At 47.8% G+C, this 26,941-nt stretch overlaps 1 protein-coding gene across 16 annotated transcripts in view; it reads right to left on the reverse strand.

Moving 5' to 3' along the window:
• The window catches only part of AFDN (afadin, adherens junction formation factor), a 1,598,291-nt gene that overhangs the window by 808,663 nt on the left and 762,687 nt on the right, over nucleotides 1-26,941 (reverse strand). For all 16 annotated transcript variants that reach the window (XM_085611917.1, XM_085611916.1, XM_085611915.1 and 13 more), the window contains one exon: nucleotides 11,544-11,809. In XM_085611917.1, the coding sequence (XP_085468043.1) occupies nucleotides 11,544-11,809 (266 nt within the window). The remainder of the gene's footprint in view (nucleotides 1-11,543; nucleotides 11,810-26,941) is intronic.

Consider the following 26,941-nt stretch of genomic DNA (forward strand, 5'->3'; position numbering starts at 1 on the left):
AGCTACCACCTAGACTCCAGGGTCGACATAAACTGAACAAGCGTCAACATTTTGAACATCTACTACCGTAGGAAGCGGTTGACATTCCTGAGAATCAAGATAGGACGCAGGCCTTTGTCCTCTTGGGCACCAGAAAGTAGTGGGAATCGCAACCACGACCTACTTTTAGGGCAGGAACGTGCTTGATGGCTCCCTTGGCCAAGAGTGCCGAAAATTCCTGTTGGAGAAGGGCCAGAGGATCCTCTGACATGCGATGGTACTGAGGTGGCATGGATGGAGGGGTAGTCTTGAAGGGGAGAGAGTAGCCCCTTCAGACTATTTGCAAAACCCATCTGTTTGACGTCATGGTGCACCAGTGGGGGAGGTGATGGTGAATCCTGCTGCCCACTGGCGTTTGGTGGCCCGAAAAGGTTGGACTAGGAGGGTTTGGAGGCTGCTGCAGAGGGGGCTGTGGTGGACTGGCCCGCCCGCTGGCCCCCAGAACCATGGCGCTGGTTCCCACGCCCCCATCCACGCAGAGGCCGAACAGCTTGGCCGGCCTGTGGCTCAGGGCGGGACGTGACGGGGCACCCCTTCCGTAGCCACAAAAGGGGCGAAAGGCAGACGGCGCAGGGCGGGTGGTGGAGAGGCACAAGGACATGGCCATAGCCCGAGAGTCCTTAAAGCGCTCCTGCGCGTTCTCTGCATTGTCGCCAAAAAGGCGACGGCCATCAAAGGGTATGTCCATAAGAGTGGATTGGACCTCCCCGGAAAAACCAGTTGACCGCAACCAGGCGTAGCGACGAAGGGCTACTGACGTGGAAATCGTCCTGCCTAGTGAGTCGGCGGTATTCAGCCCACAGCGGATAGTAAACTTTGCTGCGTCTCTTCCCTCGGCCACTGCACGGGAGAGCACAGCCCGGGTATCCTCTGGGCACTGGGGCAGAACCTGCACCACCGTATCCCACACAGAGTGGGTGTAACGGCCCAACAGACATGCGGTGTTTACCGACCACAGTCCTAAGCTAGAGGATGAAAACATTTTCTAACCAAGGTGGTCCAGCTTTTTGGATTCCCTATTGGGTGCTTTAGGGAATGCGCACTTTGGGTGGAGGCTTGGACGACCAAGCTCTCAGGGATGGGGTGTTGGGAGAGGAAGGTGGGGTCTCCCGATGCTTCTTTGACTTCTTCTCGTGCTTCGACTTACCTGACCCAGAGTGCGAAGACTTCGATGAAGAATGGTGTTAGCTCACGAACAGTCCCTGGACCTTCTACGTGACCGGGACCTCGTGCGACACGGAGTAGACTGCCGGGCCTCGAGTAGCTTTCAGGAAAGCTCCCACAAAGACTTCGGGACCATGGTCCAGGAGTCAAAGCATGACTTGGGGCCATGGTCGCGCTCCTGGCAGTAGAAGCACACGCGGTGCGGGGTTCCGTGCCACGGGCTGCGGGGGAATGCGCCAGGGGCTGCAGGGGGGTCCGCGCCCAAGGGCTGTTGGGGGGGGGTCATGCCCCCACCTAGCATGCTTTCTTTTTAACCAGGGAGGAGGCTGTCCCGGGGGCTGGGGGGAGTCTAAGAGGACCCCCCATTAATAAATAAATGAGCCCCAGGGAAGAGGTGGTCCACAGGGCAGGCCATATGGGCCTTCCCCGCATTTGTTTGGTAAAAGAAGCAGAGTGGAGGTGGTAGTCCTTGGGGCATCAATGACCCCCAGGAGGAGGGGCTTTGCGACCCCTGTCCTTTATTAAAATGCCCACAGGACCTGGCCCACCCGAGGACCGATTAATTTTTTTTCTTTCAATTTTGCCACGGATCAACCTGCGAATTATTGGCAAAATTGAATTAAAAAAAGCATTTAACATGGTAGCGGGGTCCCTGGTCACCATCATCTCTGGGCGTTCAGGGTATTCCCACCCTGCCCCCTTTTCGTTATTTGTTTTTTTACATTGTTTGTGGGAGCCGGCTCAAAGCAGAGTCCCAGGATGGCTTCCAACACTTCCAGCTCTCAGAACGTTTTTCGTTTAAGAATGATTTTAAATTTAAAGATTTTTTTAAATTATATCTCTCATTTGACTACTAGAACATTGTATATGAAATTCAGGCTCAGTATTTTGGCAACCTTTAGTCATATATGGCTTTCTAAACGGGACGAAAATGGATCTCTTCTGTGTGAGCTTTTGGTAATAAGGCAACCAAGGATGGCTTTTATGATGTGAAATCCTAGTGTTCGCATTTCTTTGCGGTCTCAACATTTTTACAATCTGCTTGATTCTTAAGAATGAGGTTAATTTAATCCCTGGTGGGGGAAGGAGGAAGGGTTAATGTATATTTTACATAATTCTGGTGCATGAAGTATATATTTTTAATTTGTTTTTATATCGTTGATGGGTCTAAGTACCGGAGCAAACAAACAAATAAAAAAACAAAACTGATTCGACATTATTTGTTAACCCCTTCGACGCTTATGACGGAACGGTTCCGTCATGCACGTCGGTTGGGCTGTGCTTATGACGGAACCGTTCCGTCATGGCCCCGCCCGCGCTCAGAACCTTCAGCACTGCGCGGAAATCCGCGCAGCGCTGAAGGGGTTAAAAGCAGTAGACATCAGGAAGCATCTTATTAAAAAAAAAAACGAATAGATACAAGAAGCTAAATGTAATGAAACTGCATTGTGAAAAAAGGCAATGAACAAGATATTCATTTAAATATTTGTTATCTAATGTTTTCTCTAACGGGTCTTCTGACACTTATTTATATTTTATTTATTATGAGTTTTATATAGCGCTAACCAGACCCGAAGGTATCAGAGTACTTTACAACAAGAATCACTCGTAGGATACAGTAAGCGATTTAGTATATACAACCTCCCAAGACACAGCACATAGTATTGACATGGAGTGGGAAAAGAAAATTCTAAAAAATTTCACTCGTAAAGTAAGATGTCGCAGTAGAATGTAAAGGGAACTTATGACAGTTATCACGGTAGAATGTACAGGGACATATTATGCCCTGCTGAGGTAGTCGTAGAGAACCCAATGACTCACTGATGGGTTAGACCGGTGAGTGGGGGGCGGGAGGTAGTCATGCGGAGAGTGAGGTAGAGGTCATTGAATAAAGTGTCTGTGTGCTACTATGGTATGTCTTCGGCGACTGGCTTGTAGCTATCCATTTGGGAGAGATCGGTTGAGGAGGAAGTCCTTGAGTTGCCTTCTGAATTTTATGTAGATGGGGTTAGTCCAGATCTGGACTGGAAGGGAGTTCCATATTTTCAGCGCACTTCCTGAAAAGGATCGAGATGCGGTTTTTTTGTCTGCGAAATTTTGGGGGGGATAAGGAGTAGTGTTTGTGCTCCTTAAGGTTCTTGACTGACCGGCCTTCTGGAGTTTAGCAGCCAGGTAGGCGGGTTTCCCCGTGTGCAACACTTAATGCGCGAGGCAGGTGGTTCTGAAGCTGGCACGCATTTCGACAGGGAGCCATTTTAGCTCGGAGTGCAGGCGAGATGTGCTCATATTTCTTAACTCCGGTGACCATTCTGGCTGCAGCGTTCAGAGTTGATCTGAGTGGATTTTGCTGCTCCTGTGAAGGTTGCAATTCTGTAGTCCAGTCTGTGCAGTACCATGGATTGTGCAGCTTGTTTGAGGTCACTAAGAGGGATGAAGGGTTTTATTTTGTTGAATAGTTTAAGGTTGAGGAAGGCGCTCCTTTACAGTGTTTTTGATGCGTTTGTTCATGTCTAGTTGGGGTCCAGAGTGATTCCCAACGATTTTGGCGACTCAGCTAGGGTGCGGTTGTGATTGAGAGCCTCAATGGCTTTTATCCATTCTGTGATTTGGGGGTCATCCTCTTTGTTGGAGATGAGGAGGATTTCCATCTTGTCCTGATTTAGTTTTAAGTTGTTGCGTGAGAGCCAGTGCTGGACTTCTCGTAGAGTGGTGTTCAGTCTCTGGATGTCTTCGATGGAGGAGGTTTCCAGATAAATTTGGGTATCGTCTGCATAGAGATGGAAGGGAATGTTTGTTTGTTTTTTTAGTATAGAGGTAAGGGGCTCCATACATATGTTGAAAAGTTGTGGGGAGAGTACTGATCCTTGGGGGACACCCCTACATACAGGGAGTGGGTCAGACGAGAAGTTCTTGATTTTTATACTTTGGGTGCGGTTCTGTAGGAAACATGTGAACCACTGTAGGACCACCTCCTCTGCTCCCGCCCTTTCTTGAAGTGCTTTGATGAATAGTTTGTGGTCAACCGTGTCGAAGGCTGCTGATAGATCTAAGATTTGTGCATATCGTCTATTACATTTAGGATCGCAGACTCTGTACTGTATCCTTTTATGAACCCCGATTGATGAGGATCAAGAAGATTGGTGCTGTCTAGGTGTTGAGTGAGTTGGAGAAGAACACATCTTTCCAGAATTTTCGCTAGGAGAGGGAGGTTAGAGATGGTTCCGAAGTTGTTCAGATCGTTTGAGTCAGAGCCAAGTTTTTTCAGTAGAGGCATGACTCCAGTACTCAAGGAGCTGTTTATAATCTTAGTCCAGTTCGGGGCTAGGCATAGTTTGAGCTTTTTGGCCAGTTGGGCAGGTAAGGTATCCATGACGTGTGCTGAGGGTTTGGTGTTAGAGATAATTTTGATTCTGCTTCGGAGATGGAGATGAAAGATTTCCATAAGTTAGGGGGGTGCTTGGGTGTGAAATCTTCTGACTCAGTGGGCGATTTACTGTTGTAGGGGCTTCTCTGTATGTCCAAGGAGAGTTCTATCTTGGAGATTTTGTCAATGAAGAAATTGGCAAAGTTGTCACACAGTTCTTTGGAGGCTATAACTTGTGCCATAGGGGGTTTGGAGGTTTGTTGCTTGATGAGGCTGAATAGTTCCTTGGTCTGTTCTTTGCTTTGTCCAGGGTGTTGCAAAAGAAGGACATTTTTTCATTTTTTATGTGTTTGTTGCATCTCCCTCTTACTGCTTTGAGTCTAGTTCGTAGGATTGTGGACGAGTTGTTTTGCCACAGTCTTTCTGCCACTCTTAGTTCTCTTCTTTCTGAGTTGAAGTCTGAATTGAACCATGATCTGGAAAGAATGTTCCTGGCTCTTTTTAGTTTCATGGGAACTATTTGGTCCATAATGAAGGTCATAGTGGAGTTGTACTGAGAAGTGAGTTCTGTTGCTGAGAGTTCATCCGTGTGGAAAGGGAGGAGGGAGCTTACCCCCTCCTCCAGGACTGAAAGTGGAATTTGACTTCGATTTCTCACCCTGCGCAGAGGGTCCAGAGTGCCGGGTTGGTCTTGGATCCTTTGGTTTAGGTGGAACAAAATGATACGGTGATCCGACCAGTCCACAGGCAAGGTGTGGTCGATGGAGACTGTGTCTGCATGAGCGATAATGGTGTCGACGATAGAGCCTTTGTTGTGAGTTTTCTCGGTGCAGTGTTAGGTGAGATTGAGGTTGCTTAGAAGATCATTGAGCGTTTTGATTAGCGCGATGTTTTCATCTTTCCAGTTTAAGTTGAGGTCGCCTAGAAGTATGTTGTTTTGAGCCATGGAGGTAGGAGTGAGTTAATAGGTCAGAGAGGTACTCTCCGAAGGAGGAGGAGTTTCTTGGCAGATGGTAAAGGAGATGACAAAGTAGTGAGTTGTTGTCACTCATCTTAATGGTTGTAGTAAGACATTCGAAAGAGTTATATTTTAGGGCGACTGTTTCCGTTACAGAGATACTGTTCTTGTGTATGATTGCTATGCCCCCTCCTCTCTGTTTTTTTCTGTCTTTGTGTATGATAGCGAAGCCCGGGGGCACAAGCATGTCCATAATTGGGGGAGAGAACTCGTTTAGCCAAGTTTCGGTGATGAACGGGATGTCAATGTCATGTGTAAGGATGGTCTCTGCCAATTCGGTTGCATGTTTGGAGACCGACCTGCAGTTAATGAGCATGCAGTTGGTGTTGGATCTCTCGTTATTGGGTTCTTCATTAAAGGAGCCCTGGGGATATTAGTGAGGAGGGCTGGGGGTCCTATGGGTTTGGTGGGGGGGCAGTCTTGTCCCATACCAGTGATCCCCTGAATCTTGGAGCGACATTAGTGGTTGTGTCAAATGTGGAGGCAAGATCTATAGCTTCTTTTGTGGACAAGGATGCTCTTCTTTTGGGTCTCTGAGCCTGATTTTGGAGGGGGGTATGAGCCGTTGGGTCTCATGAGGCCTTGAGTGATTAGTGTTGGCGGATGGGGGTATCGGAAGTGGATGTTGGTCTGGTTTTCTGAGTGTGGTGAGGTTCCGTACTATTTCGGAGAGGCCCAGAATTACAGTTTCTAGCTGGCTTTCCAGCATGGCCAGTCGCTGGTTCATCTTTAAGTAGGGAAGGGAAGGGAAGAGGCGTCTCAGGAGGATGTTGCGGGTCTTTTGTTTCTGGGTCTCTGAGACTGAGTTGAGTTGGGGGTCGTAGATGAGCTAGGCAGTTGGTTATTGGGCGGCTTTGCGTGAGTGGTGTCAGTAAATGGGGGTGTCTGGTATGGGTGTGGGCAGGCCTCTCTGCGTTGGCTGTTGGTGTTGGAATTGCCTCAATTTTCTCTATGGAAGGTCATGGAAATTGAGGGTGGGCAGTTTCGGTGGGGTTCCCGCTGCCATCTCTTGTGTGGCAGTGGAGGGAGAGAGATAGGCTTCAAGGGTAGCGCCATGAGATTGCAGGTTGTTTGTTGAGAGTGGGTGGTTAAGGAAGGCGGGGTTGTTGTTGCTCTGGGGGTTGGAGGGCCTGATCTGTGTTGTGGTTCCCATTAGGTTTGGGGGGGGGGGGGGGGGGGGGGAGAGAGAGTTGGGCGCTGTCTGGGAGGGGTAAACAGAGTGGAGGATGAAGTTTGGCGGGAGGAGGCAGGCTTGCAAGGCAGAGGTCTTGAGGGGGTGGTGAGTTATGGAAGGGGAAGGTGGGTGTTGGTTGGAACGGGATTGGAGAGCCTCGTCTGTGTTGGGGCTCCGATTTGATAGGGAGGGTGGGAGAGAGTTGAACCCTCTCTGGGAGGGGTGAACTGAGTGTCGGGTGGTGTCTGGAAGGGGGGAGGTTGTCTGGCACGGCGGGGGTCTTGTGGATTTTGAGAGCAATCGCATGGAGCAGCGGTCTATTAGGGAATAAGAGGATGGACGGGCGGGAGCTATGAGAAAGTGGAGGGGCGTCACGGAGCAAGGGGAAGAGGGAGTCGAAGGCTTTAGGTTGTCGTTATTGGCTTGGATCAAGACTGTGCCACTGGTGTATATGGTTACGGAGGTGTGGCCGCTATGTTTGGGGCGGTTAGGGAGTGTGATTGGAAGTTTGCAGCTGTGGGTGGTATCAGTTGTTTTAGATATGTGCAGATGTGTCTTGAGGATGTTGTTCCAATTAGCAGGTCTCATGGAGTAGAAAATGAGGTAAATTTTTATCTGGCCTTTGGAAGAGCTATAGTATGTGTCCGCGATTAGAGTTTCAGGGCGTTGTCTAATCAGCCGGTGTTTAAGGTTTCTTTTTGCTTTAGGGGAGAGGTTGGGGGGGGGGGAAATGATGGAGAAGAAGTTCCGGCCGTGTGGTTATAGTCCTTTAGGTAAGGAGGGGCGGGATGGGGAGGTGGATGCCATACTGTCTTCAATTAATTGGACGGGGGGGGGATGCGCTTGAAAGGGGTTAAGGTGGGATTAAGCACAGAAGTCTATCCACCGTGCCAGCTCTAGAACTAGGGAGAAATGATCTAAACTACTGAGACAAAACCCAGGTTAAGTGCCGATTTTAGTGAATATTGTGTCTGACCTCAGTGGTTGGCTAGGGTGTTGCTATTACACGTGTAGGAGAGATCGGTGTGGTGAGCAGACCAGGGGCTTTTAAGGAACTGTGGCTACAGCGTCACCAGGAATAGACAGGCTCCTTTCCAGTTTGGGGTAAACCTGTGAAGTGATCATGTTCAAGGAGCACTCCTTACTAGCCTAGATCGATTGATCAGCTGATTGGGAAAAACGTCTTCTCCTTCAGCAGCCATGTAAGGAAGATAGTTACCATGCACTGGCTATCAGCAGGTGTTTTCCAAGTTGACACTAATCATCAGTGAGTGCTTCTGTGTCCTAGGTGGCATCTGTTGATATTCGAGATGTCACATTGCATATACTATAAATGGGAAATAAAATCCAGATCCCCAGTAGAGTGGAAGCATATTATCTAGCTACCTGCTGTACATAGTAGGCTGAAACCCCATTAGTGCCTCGATATAATCCCATGTATCTAACCTTGTCCAACATAGAGCTAAAACCTGATATGTCACACTAAGTAATCCACAAACTCAAAAAGGGAACATCTGTGGTTTCATTAACGCGCAAATTGTAACAACTCTCAGGTTTAGAGAATACCCCGTGCATATGCATCCATTTATTTTAAGCAGAACTTTGTGTCCCGTTTTCCCTATGGTAATTGTTTTTAAGACAGAAGCACTGGACTTCATAGAAAACCTCTCAATGTACAGTTTGAAATGATTTTATCTAGGTGGACTGAACATTAGCGGAAATGCCACCTGATTACTGCATAGCTCAACAGATCTCAGGGCTGCATCGATTCTAAGACTCTAATGGAATCTTCAACAATGATACTTTTTGAAAATACAGTATGTCAGCTGAGCAGTCACTGAGAAAGTGTCACGCAAGGAAGAGAGAAACTGATTATTGTGGAAATATGTTTTTTTTTTTTAGTGAGGTCACAGGTTTCAGTAATTTCCTTTGATATTCAATATTTTTAGAACACATTGTATCCTTTTCGGCTGCAGATTTTTGGCCCGTGTGTGTGTAATGTTGTTTGTTGTAGAAACAGATGCATACATTTAATACTAAAATGCAAAGGTCAATTTCCATGTTACATAAAAGGCAACGCTTATCTGACGTCATAAAACACAGTTTAATGCATTAAAAATTCTATTGTAGAATCACATTACAGAAGATAAACACTGGGCCATGCTCACATAGCCTAGTTATTGTATTTTTACCTCTTTTTAACTTCTACACATGAAACAATAGTATTGCATAAACCATGCAGACTGGCCTGTTAAGTGTAAAATGAGGGGCATCACTACCAGATGTGCATAGTGTAAGATACTAGCTATTACAATTGTGGATAGAGGATAGGGATATCTGTACCAGATTACACAATGTGATATGCAATGCATTACTATTCTTAAGAGAGGGTACAAGCATCATTACCAGATGTGCATAACGCAAGATACTAGTCCTAGATTGCACAAAGTAATAGGCTAAGCATCACTTTTTAGTTTCATTTTTATTCAATGCAAAGGCACACAATACAGTACATTTAGTATGCTCTTGAAATCAGCTATAGTGAAACCACAATTTTAATCACAGTGGTCCAAATTTGCAGAATACCCCAAAATGGTATATCCAGATTCAATTACGTCCATCATCATTGACACACAATGCAAAGTGGAAGATGAACCACAAGGACCACTACTAGAGTCCAGCGCAAGCTCCTCATATCCCAAACTCCCACTCCGAGCCCCACTGAATGCGAGCATAGACACTGCTATCAGGACGGGGTAGAGGTTAGCACATTATCAGTACATGTGGGTGCATCCGCTCGCCTTGGCGGGGCTGGTGCCCATAAGTGGCTTGTGCAGATAAATAAAGTGGGGACCCATGTATCTTTTGGCCATGAAGTTTTGGAAGCATCAATGTATATCTTTCAATACGATCATAGCAGACTATCAGGCCAAGAATCCAGTCGGTCGCTCTGGGAGTGCTCTGGCTTCCCCAGTACATTGCAACCCTACATTCGGCAAGAGCAAAGTTATTGCCGTAAAATGCCGGATTCCTTTGGTTAAGTCTTTGACATATCCTAGTAGTGTTACAAGCCGGTGAGGTGATAGTCCATCATTTAGGCCAACAGGGCAAGAACCTCCCCTAGTAGGACTGAACTGAAGGGCATTTGTATGCCCTATGGAGAAAACCTGAATTCTCAGCACCATAATGGGTCCAGTTATGAGTATGGGATGGGTTTGTATGGTGCTGGCGAGACACGAGCTATAGGCCCTATGTAAGTACTTGAAGAGTAAAAGTTTATGGCAATAGTTTAGAGTTATGTGGCCAATTTAGGCACAGCGGTTTTGCCAAGTGAATCAGACAGACGTACGCCTAAGTCACCATTTCATGCCTGTCTGGAAAGCATGGCCCAAATCGCTCCATGTTGTGACACATTGACATAGTTGGGATACCGATCTCTTCATATCTGTGCAGGATACCAATTGTGAAAAAGGAGGGAAGGCCATTGGTTCAACCAGATAACCCGAAATCTGTTCCCTACCATACTACTTAGCCTTGTAAACGTAAAAATGCCTAATGCCTTAGGGTTGCCTCTGGATTGAAACTGTTGTAGCCTAATGAACTGCCCCTCCACATATAGGTGGCCTAGCTCATACCACGCCATCTTACACAAGGTAATCAGTACAGTGCTTTCTAAGGTCAGTGGCAGGAAAGGGTTAAGAGGGGAATCACCGTAGTGCATAAGAAAGGGAGCCCCGTTCTGCGGCACAGCCCGTGCCACGCCCAGCCTGCTGCAGCAACTGCTCTCACCTCTCTCTGGGGCCTTGTCCATCACAGGAGAATGGTCGTCAGGGGTGTGCCCTCGACCTGCTCCCATTCCAAATTCAAGTAGGGGAGGCATGAATTGGGGTGGTACCAATATGTCACCTAGTACCAATATGTCACCTAGTGGCAATGAGCCGCAATATAATACAGTTCGAAATTAGGAACCTTAAACCCAGCACGTTTATATGGAAGGGTCAATGTGTCTCAGCTTATCCAAGTGGTCCCGCTGACCCAGAGAATACTAATCAGTAGGGACTTGAGGTTATGGACAAACTGCTTGTTATAGGGGACTGGGGGCATTATGGAAAATATAAAAAATTGTCAAAATCACCCTTTTCCAAGTGCCACACTGCCTACTTGAGACAATGCAAGCCTCACCCAGATATCTCATTGGCATTGTGGGATATCTGTGGCCAGGTTGTAGTTCAAAAAACAGTCGAGTCCATCTCCCTATGTAGCATGATTCCCAAGTATGTAACAGAATCTGCGAACCACTGAACCAGGTATTCCAGTGGGCATGGCCTTGTATGGACACTAAGTGAAAATATGTCAGTTATATCCCAGTTGATGGTAAAACCAGAATGCCTACAGAATCTGATAATTTCTTGAATCAGTGGGGACACATTTAGCGTCAGGGTGACTAATGAAAGCAGAATATCATTGGCATACATTGACAATAAGAGTTTCCCAGAGCGGAAAGACAACCCTCGAAGTAAGTGTTGCTCCTGGAGGTGGTTTAGCGCAATATAAGCTAGAAGGGGCATACCTGGTGCTCATGCATCATTGTTTAAGTATTTATCAAAATAAAACAGCATTGAATGTTAATTTTAGCAACTAAGTTTCCTTTTGACTAGGGCTTTCATGCTTACAGAACCATCCTTAAAACAGTTTTCACTCAATTATTATTTATTGCGGTTACGGATGCTGAACAGATATCATCGATAATAGTGCACAAATTTAAATAAAGAAAAGGCACAAACCTGCACAATCCTGCTCAGGTGGCAGTCAGCTGCCAGCTCCAAGCCTTGCTTCTCGGCCCACGCCTCAATATGGCCCAGCTGCTGACGGATGATGGCTCCCCAGTAATGCGAACACAAGCCTGAGTCGGGTTCAGTGACCAACCTGTTGAAAAGCCACATGTTGATAAAGTGGAAGAGCTGAGAGAAGAGCTGGATGGTGAGGGCTGCATTCACTCTACATCGCCGCAGCAAGGACATGGCTCCACTCAGTGCATGTAAGACATCGTCTAGAGAAGGAAAAAGCAATAAACTGGTTATAGACACAGACCTCAGCTGTTCAAAACATTTTCACTGTACTTGCTTGCTACAAAGTCACCTGGGTAGTGGAGTATGCATTCACTGACAAATTCAGTAGATTTTTATTTTCTTCTTTAAGTGGGAATGCTACCCCTTCTATTTAAGAGCACAAAAGCAGTTTCTTCTCCTTGATTTTTGAGTCAAACACAAAGGAACACATTTGGAAATGATCATGTGGAATAGACCTTTCAACCTCTCATGGAACTTAATTTAATGGATGATATTAACACAATAGCAATGTACTGTAAGCAACTGATGAAACAGAAGTAGACAGTAAGCAATAAATATTACGCTTTCGCTTTGCTGTAACACTTACACAATACAAATGATGTATGATCAGAGGTAAAACCAGTCTTGTTTTACAAAAATGATTCAATAAAAAATCATGCTAAGTGCAGAAACCTGGTAACCTGTATTCCTGCACAGAACTGTTGTGTTTTTACATTCTGGGTCCCAGAACAACTTTCCTTTTTACACGTTAAAGTACCAATTTAAACAACTTTGTTTAACTTCTAAATCGGGAAACAAACCATTAAGCACAATGGCTGAATGCCAACAGCAATATTGAAAGTGTCAATTATATTGGAGCTTTACTCAACTTTGCATCTATAAGCTTTAAAAACATCTACAGTACAGAGACTGTTATAAATAGGTGAATCATACAAACTGTCAATAAGATCAGAGCCGAGAACACTACTGCAATTAAAGAACAAGTTACTTACCTTCGGTAACGATATATCTGTAAGAAACATTAGTTAGTTAGATTCCTTACCTAAGAATATCCCCAGGCGTCAGGCTGGATCCGAAAAGATTTTTCGTCAGCAATACCCTTGCGTGTCGCTAGGCGTCGTCTGCGGCTCCGCGTCCGTTGCCGGCGTCGTGATCGCCGGGATGGCGTTGGAGTACTTAGACGCCGCCCTTGCACTCGGACGTCAGTTCTTGTACATAGCTTTCCGCGCCAGGAACGCAGAGCCATGCAAGAGACAGACACTGGTGCCATGAATCTACTGGTGCCATGAATCTAGGGCCCTGAAAGGGATGACCTTAACCCTAGATATCAGTTCGCAGAACGGGGAGGATGGGCGGGCGGTAAGGAATCTAACTAACTAATGTTTCTTACAGATATATCGTTACCGAAGTTAAGTACTTGTTCATCTAAAAGAAACATGTTAGTTAGATTCCTTACCTTAGAATAGATACCCAAGCAATACCAATCCCGGTTGTGGGTCTGCGAACCAAGATCACACCAAGTCCTGGAGAAGGGAACAGCCAAAGAAGCCATCCATCCGGACTTGGCTGTCCAGGCAATAATACTTGGCAAACGTGTGTAGTTAGGCCCACCTTGCTGCCTGACAAATGTCCTGCAAAGGGACTCCCCGTCCCAGGGCAGTAGTAGCCAAAGGTTCCTTCTTAGCCAAGGAATAACAGGCCTTAATGCACAAAATGACTCACCGGGAGATGGTTCTCTTGTGCACCGCCCGCCACTTTTTAGCGCCCACGTAGCCTACAAAGAGTTGGTCAGCACAGCGCCCGTTTTGGGTCCAGACGGTGGAGCCTCTCTTCCTCTTTCGAGGGATGCAGAGGCGGAAAGAAGGTGGGCAGTGAAACAGACTGGCAGATGTGAAAGGCAGTTACCACCTTAGGGAGAAAGGAAGGACGAGTCCTGAGAACAACCTTGTCTGGATGGACAGAAAGTAAAGGAGGCTTAGAAGATAGAGCCTGGAGCTCACTCACCCACCTAGCAGAGGTGATGGCAACTAGGAAAGCAGTCGTAAGAGTCAGAAGACGAAGAGGACAATTATGAAGTGGCTCAAAGGGACCACACATCAGATAGGTTAACACCAGGTTCAAATCCCACTGAGGCATTATGAAAGGGTCAGGAGGAAACATATGAGTAATGCCTTTAAAGAATCGAGCAACAATAGGGGATATGAAAAGAGAATGCTGATCAGGAAGCCGCAAGAAAGCAGAAATAGCTGAAAGATATCCCTTGAGGGTGCCCAGAGCAGAGCCCTGCTGGGCCAGGGAAAGAAGAAAGAGGAGAACCTCAGAAAGAGGGGCGGAAAGGGGATCCACAGCCTTTGCTGTGCACCATGCCACAAATTTGTTCCACCTGCAGGAGTATACCGTTTTAGTGGAGGGACGCCTGGCTGCCAGAATGACATCACAGACTTCAGGAGGCAAGTCAAATGGCATCAACTGTCGCCGCTCAATCTCCACGCATGGAGGTGGAGGCTGGACAGGTTCGGGTGGAGGACCGTCCCCTGTTGCTGCGACAGAAGGTCCTCCTGAAGAGGCAGTCGAACCGGGGGATCGATTGATAGACTGAGTAGCTCGGGACACCAGTATCTTCGTGCCCAATCCCCACAAGGATAACTTGGGCCTGGTCGCTCCTGATCTGCAGCACTCTGGGCAGAAGTGGTATAGGCGGAAAGGCGTACAACAGACCGCAACTCCACTCATGACGAAAAGTGTCTCAGTGTGAGTGCCACCTTGGAAATTCCAATGCGCAGTACTGATGACATTGCGCGTTCTCTTCGGTGGAGAATAGTTCTAACCATGGATCTCCCCACTGCCGAAAGAGGCCTTGCGTCACGTCAGAGTTCAGACGCCAATCGTGATCCATCATGCACCAGCGGCTGAGTTCGTCCACCCTGGCGTTCAGAGGGCCCGCCAGGTGTTGAACCACCAGGGTGATGCCCTGAGGTTCCAGCCATGTCCAGAGGCGCAGAGCCTTCGGACAAAGGGTCCACGACCCCACCCGGCCCTGATTGTTGCAATACCACATGGCGGTGGTGTTGTCCGTGAACACCTGCACTACACTTCCCCGAACAGAGGGAAGGAATGCCATCAGTGCAAGCCAGATCGGCCGCAGCTCCAATAGGTTGATATGGAGCCGGGACACCGCCGGAGACCAGAGGCCTCTGATCTCCGCCTCTCCCATGTGCCCCCCCCCATCCCAGGTGGGATGCATCCATCACCACTACGTGCTCCGGTTGGGGTAGGGAGAGGGATCTGCCACTGACCCACTCGCGGTCCGTGAGCCACCACTGCAACAGTCATGCAGTGCCCTCTGAGATCAAGACGTGGTCGGACAGGTTGCCACGATGCTGGGCCCACTGGAACTTCAGGTCCCACTGCAGAGCACGTATCCGCCACCTGGCGAGATATACCAGCAGGATGCAGGAGGCCATCAGACACAGTAGCCGCAGTACCAACCTGACGAAACCCGGGATAAAGGCTGGAAGATCGGAATCAGAGCCTGAATATCCCTAACCCGCTGTTCCGGAGGATAGACCCAGGACTGCGCCGAGTGCAGAACCGCTCCGATGAAAAGGAGCTTCTGGGAGGGACTCAGATGCGACTTCGGCACGTTGATGGTGAACACCAGCAAATGCAGGAGGTCGGCTGTAGTCTGGAGGTGGGAGACGACTGCCTGGGGCGAGCCCGCCTTCAACAGCCAGTCGTCGAGATATGGGAAGACTGGAACCCCTAATCTGCGCAGATGAGCTGCGACCACCGCCATCACTTTCGTGAATACCCGAGGGGCACTGGTGAGGCCGAAGGGGAGCGCGGTAAACTGAAAGTGCTCGTGGCCTACCGTGAACCGCAGGTAACGCCAGCTGGCCAGCAGGACGAGGATGTGGAAATAAGCGTCCTGCAAGTCCAACATTACCACTCAGTCTCCAGGGTCTAGGGCAGCCAGAAACTGAGCTAAGGTGAGCATTTGAACTTCTCCTTCCGGAGGAAGGCGTTGACACTCCTGAGGTCCAAGATAGGGTGCAGGCCCCCTTTGCCCTTCTTGGGAACCAGAAAGTAGTGGGAATAACAACCCGACCTACTTCTGGGCCTGGAACGCGCTCGATGGCCCTCTTGGCCAAGAGGGCCGTAACTTCCTCCTGCAGATGTTGCAAGTGATCCCCAAACAAGCGGTGGTACTGCAGTGGCATGGCTGGAGGGGTCGCCTCTAAGGGGAGGGAGTAGCACCTTCGGACGATTTGCAGCACCCACCTGTCCAATGTGATGGTACGCAAGTGGAACAGGTGATGGCGAACTCTGCCTCCCACTGGCGTGGAATGGGCCTGAAAGCTCGGACTAGGAGGGCTTGGAGGCGGATGCTGCCGGGGCAGATGTGGGCTGACTGGCTCGCTGTCCCCCTGATCCGCCTCGGCGGAATCCGCGACCGCGTTGAGGCTGGTTCTGCGGCCTGTGGCTAGACGGACGTGTGGGGGCGCCCCTTCCTTGGCCATGAAAGGGGTGAAAAGCAGAAGCTTGCGGGCGCGGGGCCGAGAGGCCCAAGGACTTGGCCATAGCCCTGGAGTCCTTAAAGCGCTCCAGCGCACTATCCGCTTTGTCACCAAAGAGGCAAAGGGCATGTCGCCGGAGAAATTCATGGATCTCAGCCAGGCGTGGCGACGAATCACCACCGTGGTCGCAATTGCCTTGCTTAGCAAGTCCGTTGTGTCAAGCCCACATCGTATCGAGTACCGTGCCGCATCCCGCCCCTCGGCAAGAGCCTAGGCGAGCCGTGTCCAGGCCTCCTCCGGACACTGGGGCAGCACGTCTGCCACCGTATCCCACAAGGAGTGGGCGTAATGGTCCAAAAGGCACGCGGTGTAGATAGACCGCAACCCCAAGCTAAGGGAGGAGAACAGTTTCTTCCTAAACTGTTACAACCTTTTGGATCCCCGATCCGGGGGAGCGGACGGGAAGGCAGTCTGGGAGGTAGAGGCCTGGATAACCAGGCTCTCGGGTTTGGGGTGCACCGACAGAAAGCTGGGGCTGCCCGGTGCAGGGCGGTGGTGCCGGGCCACGTTCCGGTCCACAGGAGGGACTGTGGAGGGTTAGGACCAGGTGCCCATCAGAACGTCCGACAGTGCTTCATTGAACTGCAGCAGAGGCTCCGAGGAGCTTACTGGCGGTTGAAGCACTTCAGTGAGGAGGTTAGTCCTCCCGGCCACTGCAGGGAGCTCCAGCTGAAGGGCTTCGGCAGCCCTGCGCAGCACCACAGAATAGGTAGCACCCACCTCCGTAGCCACGGAGGGAGGAGAGATGTAGCCAGTGTCAGGGGAGGTGTCAAGACCACTGGCATCCCCCAGCTCTTCTGCCCAGTCCTGAGATAACTAGCACTGCTGTGCCAGAGGGTCCTCAGACCCCTCCCAGTTGTCCCCGTCATCCGACTCCTGGTAGACCGGTGGAAAGGTCGCAGCCGGGCGGTAGATGAATCTGTCATCCATCGGTGCCGGAGACGGTGCCGCCGCTCCGACGCCGGGCCCGGACCGGGACTAAACCTGGGGATGACGTCGTCCGAAGACGGCGCCGGGGGCGGCACCGAAGGGGTCGCGCCAGCGGAGGGGTCGTAAGGTCTAACGGGATCCCGGCCTGGATCCCACGGGGGCCTGCGGCTTCGAGACCCAAGTAGACGACGGAGCCGCCGGCTCGCTAGGCCCCCCAGTCGGGCCTGTGGGGCCTGAAGGCACGCCGGCAGGCCTCGACAGTGGAGCCAGACTCCTCATGGCCACGAGAAATGTCTCGGATCTCCGCCGGAGTCGCATCAGACCCAGGGACCGGACACGACTCCTGCAGCTCAGACGGAGCCGCGCGGGTGGTGCCACCTGAACCCACAGGTGAGTCGTGCGACCGGCGAGGGGAGTCAGAAGAGCGATGTCGCCTCTTCGACTTTTTCTTACTGTGCCTCGACTTACCGGAATGCGAGGACTTCGACCCCGACCAGTGGTGATGGCTGCGACTCCGCGACCGGTCCCTCGACCTCCTCCTCGACTGGGACCTTGAGCGGCGCAGAACCGACTGCCGGATCTCCAGCAGCTTGCGGGACCGCTCCCGCCTAGCCTTCGAGGTCAAGGCCCGGCAGTCGAAGCACGACTCGGCATCATGGTCGGCCCCAAGGCAGTAGAGACACCGGCGGTGGTGATCCATGACCGACTTCAGGCGGTGACATGCGTCGCACGGCTTACATCCAGGCATCCCTACCGGCACCAGGGGTCGAGGTCGACTCGAAATAGGAACCAAAAAAGTTCAAAAAGTTTAGTCAAGAAGTGACTAAAAGGGTATGCTCAATAATTGAGTAAAGTTCAGGTCAGCAAAATACAAGGTACTGAATGAGAGAGAAATCTGGCAGTGATTCGCCTCCTAAGGCCAGTAGTATCGGGGTCTATATCACATACAAAAAGAGCACATTTTTATAAGGTTCTGAAAAATGGATCCCAAATATTCAATATTCAATACAGTTGCACATGATTCCCACAAAATAGACCAATCAGAGTTGACTAAAGCCAAACAGTTGCAAGTAAATACATTTTTAAAATCAACTAAGTAAGCTGGGTAAGACCCTGGGCAAATAGAGTTCGACTTAAAACTTGTCAAGGTTGTTGTCTTTGCTTGTGAAACACATTAAATGAAAATACAAGTTCATCCACTTGTTGCAGAACATTGGCAGCAAACGTAACAAACAAAATGGAGTATGAGGCCAACAATTGCAAAGTTAGCTAGAGTCTGGGTTTTATTAGTGTAATGCATTAGTTTAAAAAATAAATTCAGATCTAACAATTTTGTTACGTAATTTTTACAAAAGAATGCAGCATATTTGAACATGGAGGAAATAAACTCATGAGGAGTCATACTTTTCTGAAGCCATCGTATGTACGCATATATCAAAAGTGTTTCAACATTAAAAGGAAAACTATAATACGTGATTAGAAAGTGCTACCAACACAGTGAATAAAGATGCAGAACAGCGCTAGAAAATGTTTTTTTAATTTATACCACATGAAGCATAGAAAGAACACTTCAGTGGTGCAGATTTACCTGGGTGCTCTTTCAAAACTTTCCTTTGGCATCATCTGGCTTGCTTTTTACCCGAAGACCATCTCATGTTGTTATAAACACTACCTAGGGGACCCAGAATAAATTAGACTAGCATGTGAGTGGATACCCTTAAGGTAGTTTTAATTGCACTTTTAATTGTGGATCCCTTAAAATACATTGTGACTGACAGAAAATAATATATTGCTCCACCCATGTTGATGGTGACACAGGGTGTGTAGTAGCAGCCCTATGATGAAGCATGCCACTAAAAGTGGGTGAGGGTATTTTTATTCCATAAAAAGGGACCCCAAAGAAGGTAATAATCTCCTAACCATACCTCTTCAACCTCTATGTGTTTGGGAGAACTAATAAGAGCCTGATAAAGCAGTGGCCAACAATACCAACAGGCACCAAAATCTCACAAATCTGGATTTTCTTCCAGTGAATGTGTTGATAACAAAACCATGAGATCTATTGAGTTCATAATTCTGACTAAATGATTGCTATGTAATGTATTTGTCTGGGATTGCGATTGTAAGGTTAATTTGAACTGCTCCTGCAATACCTTCTAACAACCAAAATAATGAGAATTATTTACAGTTACATATAGTGCACCTGCACTACAAGAATATGAAGGAACTGAATTCCATTACCATAAACAAAAATAAACTTGAGCAAAGTAGTTACATTAAATGATCCAGATGATACCAGTAACTGAGTAAACACTGATTAAAAAAACATACACATTAGGTTGGAGAAAGAAATTGGATAGAGGCAGAAAAAAGTGTGTTTTTAGAAGGTCGCTGAATGTGAGAAGGGTTGATTTGGTTCTAATTTAATGGTGGAAAGAAGATTCCAAGAAGAGATTACTGCACGAGAGAAGTACAGAGAAGTAGTGTTTCCATACATGAGGATTGAAATGAGGAATATTGAACTGTATAGAGATTCAATGTCTTAAATCTTTTAGGCTGCACAAGATGTGAGGAACTTCATCAAATAAGTGGGTCTCTTCAGATGTAAGGCTTTAAGTTAGGAGCATGCTTTGACTTCTTCCAGGAAGAAACTGAGTTTAAATCTCATAGAACCAGAGAAACAGTCAATTTGTTTTGATTCAGTGATATATACAACTAGAGCGTAGAACTACATTGAGCGCAGAGAAGCTTGCCTGCCAAGACAACATTTCCAGTGTTGAACCTGGAGATACCTAGGCTTAAAACTGCCATTTTCAGGTGGTCCAAGAGATTAGACAGCTTTCTGAGTGAGCGAAGAAAATAAGCAAACACTTTTCAGACTTGGTAACCTTACTATGCAAGATATAAAGGGAATATGTAGACCAGAGGACTTCAAACTAGGGGGATGGCACTCCTAGGAGGGCTAGAGTTTAGCTCAAGGTGGGCACCAGGCACTGGCCAAGAGAAGCATTACATTGAAAACATTGCTTTCTTTTCAGCAAGAAAAAAACAGAAATTGGCCCACTCTATAATAGGCCATCAGTAACCTCTTTTGGAGTAGGAATCGGAAGGGAAAGTGCTCCAAATAATCCTCAATGTCCCTTCCCTAATGTTTCTGATAACAAAATCACTCTTTCGATACTTTTACACTTTAGAAGACCAGGCCCAAGTATAGTGGCAATTGTGTACGTGATTGCATTTTTAAAAGGGCTAACTGAATATCATTGCAATGTCTGAATTGTAAAATATGTGTGGAGCTGCCAATTTTATACAATAATTGAGAGAAAACATGTATGTATTTAAGGTGCGGAACTCTGCTGCACCATCAACTGCTCCATCAACTCCACCAATTTCCAAGAAGACTGAAAACACAGAGATCAACACCCTGCTGATGAAACCCTCTGCCGACCCAACTGACCTCAAGAACTTCAGACGCATCTCTCTGCTCCCCTTCTCAGCCAAGGTCATCGAGATGTCCATCAACACCCAATTTTCCAAGTTCATCGAAGTGAACCACATCATGGACCTCTCCCAATCTGACTTCCGAAGCAACCACAGCACCGAGGCCGCCCTCCATGCCACCACAGACTACTTCAGTTTCTTTCTCGACCAAGGCAAAACTGCAACCCTCATCCTCCTAGACCACTCGGCCGCCTTCGATACGGCATCCCACCGCTCCCTATGCACAAGACTCCACAACGCCGGCATCCGTGACAATGGCCTGGAATGAATGCGCTCCTTCCTCATCGTTCGAACACAGAGAGTCAATCTACCACCATCCCACTCTGAACCCACAGAGATCAACTGCGGAGTGCCTCACGGCTCCTCCCTGAGCCCCACTTTCTTCAACATCTACATGGCCCCGCTCGCAGTCACCGTCAGGAACCACAGACTCAACACTGTCTCCAAAGCTGACACCCAGCTGACTGTCTTCCCCACCAACAAATCCACAGTCGCCAAGAACAACTTGACGGGATGAAGGCTGTCGCCACTCGGATGAAGGACAGTAGCCTCAAGCTCAACACAGAGAAGACCGATGTACTCATCCTGGGGTTCACACCCTCCACCTGGGACAACTCCTGGTGGCCCCCAGCACTCGGAACCACACAGAGAAACCCTCAGCATCATCCTTGACTCCTCGTTCACCATCAACCACCAGATCAACGCTGTTCAAGTGGATCCCCACAGGGTCTAGAAAGACGGCCACCCATGCACTCATCAACAACAGGCTCGACTATGGCAATGCATTCCGGCATCACCAAGTAACTCTTCAAGAAAATGGAGAACATTCAGACGCCTCCGCCAGACTTATTTCCAACATCCCCCGCCACAGCCACATCACCAGCCACCTGAGAGACTTCCACTGGCTCCTAGTCAACAAAAGAATAACCTTCAAGCTCCTCACACAAGCCTACAAAGCCCTACAAAGCCCTACACGACAAGGGACCTGTATACCTCAACCACCGCCTCACATACCATGCACCTACAAGAGAACTCCACTCCGCCCTATTGGCCCTGGCCACTATCCCACGTATCCACAAGATCACGGTCAGAGCCTTTTCCTACCTCACAGCAAAGACCAGGACCACCTCTCTACCTCAGGCAATCACGGTCGCTGCCTCAATTCAGGAAGGACCTCTAGACCTGGCTCCCCGACTGAACCACAGTGCCTTCGACGGATCAGCAGTTACCCCCAGAGCCTTGAGACCCTTATGGGTGAGTAGTTGCACTTTACAAGACACCTGATCGATTAATTGAAGGTGGCCCCCCCAATACCTTTTTTTAATTCTTATTTTCTTTTTACATGAGGGCCAGACTGGTGTTAAAACTTTTGAAGTACACTGGTATAGTCTAAGCTAAAGTCCAATGGGTTAATAAAAGCTAAGGTGATGGAGAAAAGCCTTCTGTTGCCCTGACATTTCAGAGGGATGCTATTTGATTCTGTGTTTGGATGAGATGAAGAGGAATTCCGATTTGTGTGGATTGAGCCTTAATATGTTATTAATGTTTGGAATTGTTCTAGACATAAATGGAGGATTAGGATATCTTGAGACTAGATATTTTTAAATATAATTATGCCATCCACCTGCCGGTGAATGGAGACAGCTGCATCTTTGGAAATTATGTCCTGCATCCAACCAGTATAGCACTAATAAGGCTCTTGTAATGCTTCCAATAGAATCCACCTCCAACAAATACAAAACAGCAGAACTGATATAGTCTGCTATCTTTGGACCCTAAGCACCATTTACAATGTTACAATGTACAGAATTCTTTACTGACCACATCTATTTACAATCAGGTCTACTCCAACAGAACCAAGATAGAAGACCTCCAAGCTTTCAATCAAAAATGTAACAGAAGCCATGTGTTTGGTAAATCTGTCTGCATAACTCTTCACACTAAACTACTTCTCAAAATAATTTAGAACGTTCGCATAACCACAATGCACCTTTACTGCACTCAGCAGCATCAACACCATATGATTTGCATATAATGCTGCTCAACAGCATAGTAACCTTAGGCCTACAGTAAGAAAAAGAGCGAACTCATATGGCACAGGCACCAACTCAAAGCAGACTACAAATATCTTTTTGAGGATCTAACAAATCACTTTTCTCCCCTTAACCGAAAGCAAACATTACGATAAGATACACTGTACAAATATACATATCACAGAGCCATTTGCTGTGACCAAATACAATGAGACCTGATAACGATGACTGCTCAATGCGAAATCCCAAAACAGAAGTGTTCAAAGCAAAGACACAATCAATGTGTTAATAGAGGGGGAGCTGGTTTCCAAGACAGAAAGTGGAAAATCAAGAAGGACAATGTTACTTACCCAGTAAGCATCCGTTTGTGGCATATAGTACGGCAGACTCACATACTGTGCATACTCCAGCCATCTACTGTTTGGCCTGGAAGTGGCAATTTGTATTTCTTAAAAGATGTCTTTTGAATCACAAGGTACTGTGACTCATCCTCTTACTGAAAATGTGCATGGTCATCAAATATATCTTTTTCCCGCACAGCAGGCGAGTATGAAATTTGAAGTGAGGAGATGTACAGTGATGTGTCCATGCAAAACAGAGGAAAGTCAGATAGAAAGATCAATGGCCACAGGCATCTGGAGTGTAGGGTGGGGGTATTTGAATCTACAGCACTACATGCCAAAAACAGATGCTGACTGGGTAAGTAACATTTTCCATTTGAGGCATGTGTGGCTGTAGATACACAAGCTGTGAAGCAATGGCTAGCCTGAAGTTGTTGCTGTAGATTTAGAAAAGTGTACGGAGTGCTATCTTGCCAAAGTTGGCTTGTTGGTGGGCTAGCATGCACAAACAGTAATGTTTTGTAAAAGCATATGCTGTGGACCAGGTAGCTGCTTTGCGGAGGTCAGCTAATAGAATGCCCCCAGGAAGGCTATAGATGCTCCTATCCCCCCCCCCCCCCCCCCCCGAGTGAAGTGAGCTGTGGGATGAATGGGTAAGGTCTGCTTAGCTTTAGCATAACCTGTCTGGATGTACTTTAGGATCCATCTTGCGATGCTTGATTTGAATAGGGACTTTCCTTTGTGGGGTTGAAAAAAGCAACAGAGAGCTGCTGTGTCTTCCTAAACGCTTTAGATCTGTCAATGTAGTACATGAGGGCTTGCTTAACATCCAAAGTATGGATAGCCCGTCCTGCAACTGAGTAAGGTTGTGAGAAAAGCCAGGTATTTCAAAGGACTGAATGCCAAAATCTGTAGTGGCGCCTTGGCACTCTTTGATTGAGTCCAAAGGCCCTCAAGTAGGCTAGGCTCCTCCTTTGCCAACGCATAGTCCATCTTGATACATTTGATAAGCCATTTCAAAGAACATGTTACTTAATTTCGGTAACAATGTTTCTAGAAGTGACTATCTAACCAAGGATTCCGCCCTTTTTGAATATTTCCCCAGGTGTCAGACTAGATACAGAAATGTTTCAGCAGTTCCTCTATGTGACAGAAGGTGGCGCAATGCGGTTCCGCACATCTCCGAAATTAATGTGCAGAGACTATTTAGGCGCTACTACTGCATGCCGACTTCAGTTGCTTTCGAGGCTGTCCACGCCCCCAGAAACAGTGTCCTTAAAGTAAACTGACTTTAAGCAGCATGCAGAGTCTTAGACTCAGGATCTTATTAATGGATAGAATACGATTCACAGAACGGGAAGGATGGGAGGATTGGTGAGGAATCTGTTGTTGGATAAAATTCTTACAAGAAAGAGCATTACCAAAGGTAAGCAGCTTGTTCTTCTGATACTTCTAACAACAGATTCCTCCCTTTTTGACTAGATAACAAAGAAGTAGGAGGTGGGTTTGTGAATGGACTCCAACTAAAAAGTACTGTAGGACAAATTGAGAAAAATGCCACACTTGGTAAACTCTGCATTTGCCACCTGGCATGTTTGACCAGAATGATGCAGGAGGCCATAAGTACAAGCAGCCTCATTTGACCTCACTGAAATCCAGGACAGAGGCTGAAAGATCAGGATCATTACCTGAATGTCCTGGACTCTCCAAGGGAAAGGCACAAAACCGAATGGTGCCCACAATGGCTCAGATGAAGGGGAGTGTCCGAGAATGAGTCAGGTTTGATTTCGGCATTTTGATACTGAACCCCAAAGATGAAAGAAGACAGGAGGTTCACCGTAAACTGGAGGGGATTTACAACTGCCTTCAACAGCTTGTCAGCGAGACCGGAGAAGACTGGGACTCCTGACCTTTGAAGGTGTACAGCTACCACCATCACCACCTTGGTGAATAACTTAAGGGCATTGGTGAGTAAAGGGGAGCACAGCGAACTGAAAATGGTCCTGTCCCACCATGAATTACAGAAATTGTTAACTGGCCTGCAGTTTGAGTATACGGAAATCGACAGCTGGCAGATATAACATCACCATCCAGTCTCCAGGGACGAGGGCAAAGAAGATCTCGGCAAGGGTGTCTTGAATTTGTCCTTCTGGAGAAAAGCACTGGGAGGGCATAAATCTAAAATAGGACAAAGGTCTCTGTCCTTCTTCGGCACCAGAGAGTAGCGGGAATAACCACCACAATCCACTTTCAGAGTATACACCCACTCAATAGCCTCTTTGGCTCAAAGAACTTGCACTTTCTGCTGTAATACAGACAGATTTTCCTCCGTCAGTCGTTCCGTGGATGGTGTGGCAGAGTGGCAATGAAGGGTAAGGTGTATCCCTTCTGGACAATTTGCAAGACTTATCTGTCCAACGTTATGGCTTGCAAACAAGGCAAGAATAATTGAATCCTAACTGGGTGGCTGGGCTCTATTGAGGGCAAGCTAAAGTGGTTTGACAGGTGGGACTGCAAAGGAAACAGTAGACTAACTGGTGAACCGACCCTGGCCACAGGGATAGTGGTTGCCACGATCTTGGCCACAAAAAGCTGGGAACCTTGCGGAGGTTGGTGTGGCTGTCTTTACGAAGTACCTCTGCCAAAATAGGGAAAGGAACGTTGGGGCTGATGTGGTTGGTGAGGAGTAGCAGATAAGCCCAGTGAGAGCGATGTGGCCATGCTCTCTTTGAAGGACTCCAGAGCAGAATCTGCCTTTTTCACAAAAAGGTGAGTCCTGTCAAAGCCCATTTCCATAAGTGATAACTGGACATCGCTCGAAAAACCTATTGACCGCAGCCAGGCATAGCGACAGATGGCAAAACTAGTGCCAATGGCTTGACCAATTTATTACGTGATCCAAGCTACAGACAATAGTGAACTTAAAAACGTCACAACGGTTCTAAATGTCTTTGGTCATGGCAGGGAGAAGATCTTCTGGAAAACCCGTGAGAACTTGTGCAACTGAATCCAAGAGAACATGGGCTAGCAGGAAACTGGCACTGACAGAGCGGAGGACCAAAATGGTGGAAGAAAATACCTTTTTCCCCAAAGGTCTCCACTCTTTTGAACTCCCTATCCAACGAGTAGTAGTTAGTATTCAGGTGCGTCTGACTAGTGGAAGCCTGCACCATCAAGCTCCCAGGTGAGGGATGCCGAGGCAAAGACGGGGTTGCCAGCAGCGGGATGGTGGTGCCTTGCAATTTGACTGAATGGGGTGCCAGAGAAAGGTGGAATGCCAAGCGGGTCAAATGAAGGCAGCAGTGGTTCAGCGTAAACTGATCTCAGAATCAGTCGGAGTTAGGGAGGTATCGACTCGTAGTCAGATAGCAAAATGGGTACTTTGTCCTTTGGCAAAGTTGGCATCAATGCTCTGGAAACCAGTGTGGGTCATGGAGCCGGTGGCAGAGTCTGTGTGGGAGCGGGCACAGGCCCAGTACCTGGCTTAGAGGGTCTAAATGGCACCTATGGCAAACCCAATGGCAGTATCCAAGTTGGAGGGCATCTCGACTTCTTGGCCCACAGGTAACCAAGAGACACTCGATGGTGATTCAAGGGTAAGCGCATGGCCTTGTGGAACTATTTAATGTGTCTGGGTGTCGCAGACAGCCCAGGATACTAGAGTTGTGGGATGGGCTCTCACATCAACCGACTTTGGGAGCTAGATTGAGAGGCATGGAGACACCGCCTTCTCTGGTGTATGAAAGTGGCATGAAGGGGCAGTGTCCCTCTTACATTTTTTTGTGTCTTTTCTTCAACTTACACAAAAATGTGGAGTATGACAATGATCAGCTTCTGGAACGACTTATGGATCAGGAACAAGATTGAGCCTTCACTTGGACCGGTCACAATGAGTTATATTGCGGTGCTTGGCGATGTAATTTCACTTTGCGGTTCCATATGACCTTTGG

This window comes from Triturus cristatus, chromosome 6 (genome assembly GCF_964204655.1).
Source record: "Triturus cristatus chromosome 6, aTriCri1.1, whole genome shotgun sequence".
In the NCBI taxonomy this organism is placed as follows: domain Eukaryota; kingdom Metazoa; phylum Chordata; class Amphibia; order Caudata; family Salamandridae; genus Triturus; species Triturus cristatus.